General features: G+C 38.8%; 1 protein-coding gene across 1 annotated transcript in view; it reads right to left on the minus strand.

Moving 5' to 3' along the window:
• The window catches only part of LOC103750013 (Alstrom syndrome protein 1-like), a gene marked incomplete at its 5' end in the record, with an annotated part of 83,275 nt that overhangs the window by 34,808 nt on the left and 47,429 nt on the right, over window positions 1–1,038 (minus strand). Inside the window, 1 exon segment of the mRNA XM_029556019.1 lies at window positions 281–489. Coding sequence (XP_029411879.1) covers window positions 281–489 — 209 coding nt within the window.

Raw genomic sequence — 1,038 nt, forward strand, 5'->3', positions numbered from 1 at the left:
TTCCCTTCCCTTCCCTGACATCTTTCCCTTCCCTTCCCTGACATCCTTCCCTTCCCTTCCCTGACATCTTTCCCTTCCCTGAGGGAAAGGTGCCCCATGTGAAATAAAGCTGAGAATTCCAGCTTTATTCATGTATCCCACTGAGAATTCCATCTGTGCCTCGGTGCCTCCTCCATCCATCCACTCCTGCTCTCCACCACACGCTCTCTCTCCAACATTTTTATCTATCAATTACACATAAAAATTGGTACACTGATGTAAAACAGTTACATTCTCTTACCATCTTTGCCAGGAGAAGCTGTAACCTGCTGCACAGAAGATCAGGCAAACTTGACAGGAAACTTGTGTGGCTTCTGGGTAGTGGGGTCCAGATCAGCATTAATAAAAATTTCAGATGAAAATGTAGTTTTTCCTGGACTTTCTGTTGTTATCTGAGTGACTGCATCAGAAAATAACTTTCCAGAGGGGGTCTCACTCTGTTCTTGTGAACTAACAAAAAAGAGCGCCGGCAGGTCATGTCTGTGGCCAAGAAGACTTAAGAAAACACAACTATAAACATGATGATCTCAAACGTTGATAACTTATTTTTATAGTACCCTTCATTTTGTTAATACACATTAAAATGTGATCATTCATGTGTTTATTTTTATTTATTCTAAAGTCTACTTTCAATTTGAGTTTATAATACTGTTATATAAGTGAGAAAATAGTACTTTTCAGTTGAAATTAAAACACATTTTTGTTGTTGTTTTAGGAGGGTTGGGTTTTTTGTTTTGTTTTGTTTTTTTGTCTTTTTGAGACAGGGTCTCCCTGTAGCCCCAGCTGGCCTGGAACTCACTATATAGACTGGCCTTGAACTCACAGAAATCTGCCTGATTAAAGGTGTGTACCACCACGCCAAGCTTATTTATTTTTAATTAGATAATTACTATAAACACATACTAAATGCTTAGTAAGTACAAGGAATAACAGTACTTCCCACAAGGGATTTGTATTTCAGTGGGAGAACCCTTGGTTCTAAATTGTGTGTGTGTGTGT

The sequence above is a fragment of the Nannospalax galili genome, unplaced genomic scaffold (genome assembly GCF_000622305.1).
Source record: "Nannospalax galili isolate Female #2095 unplaced genomic scaffold, S.galili_v1.0 scaffold3407, whole genome shotgun sequence".
Lineage (NCBI taxonomy): Eukaryota > Metazoa > Chordata > Mammalia > Rodentia > Spalacidae > Nannospalax > Nannospalax galili.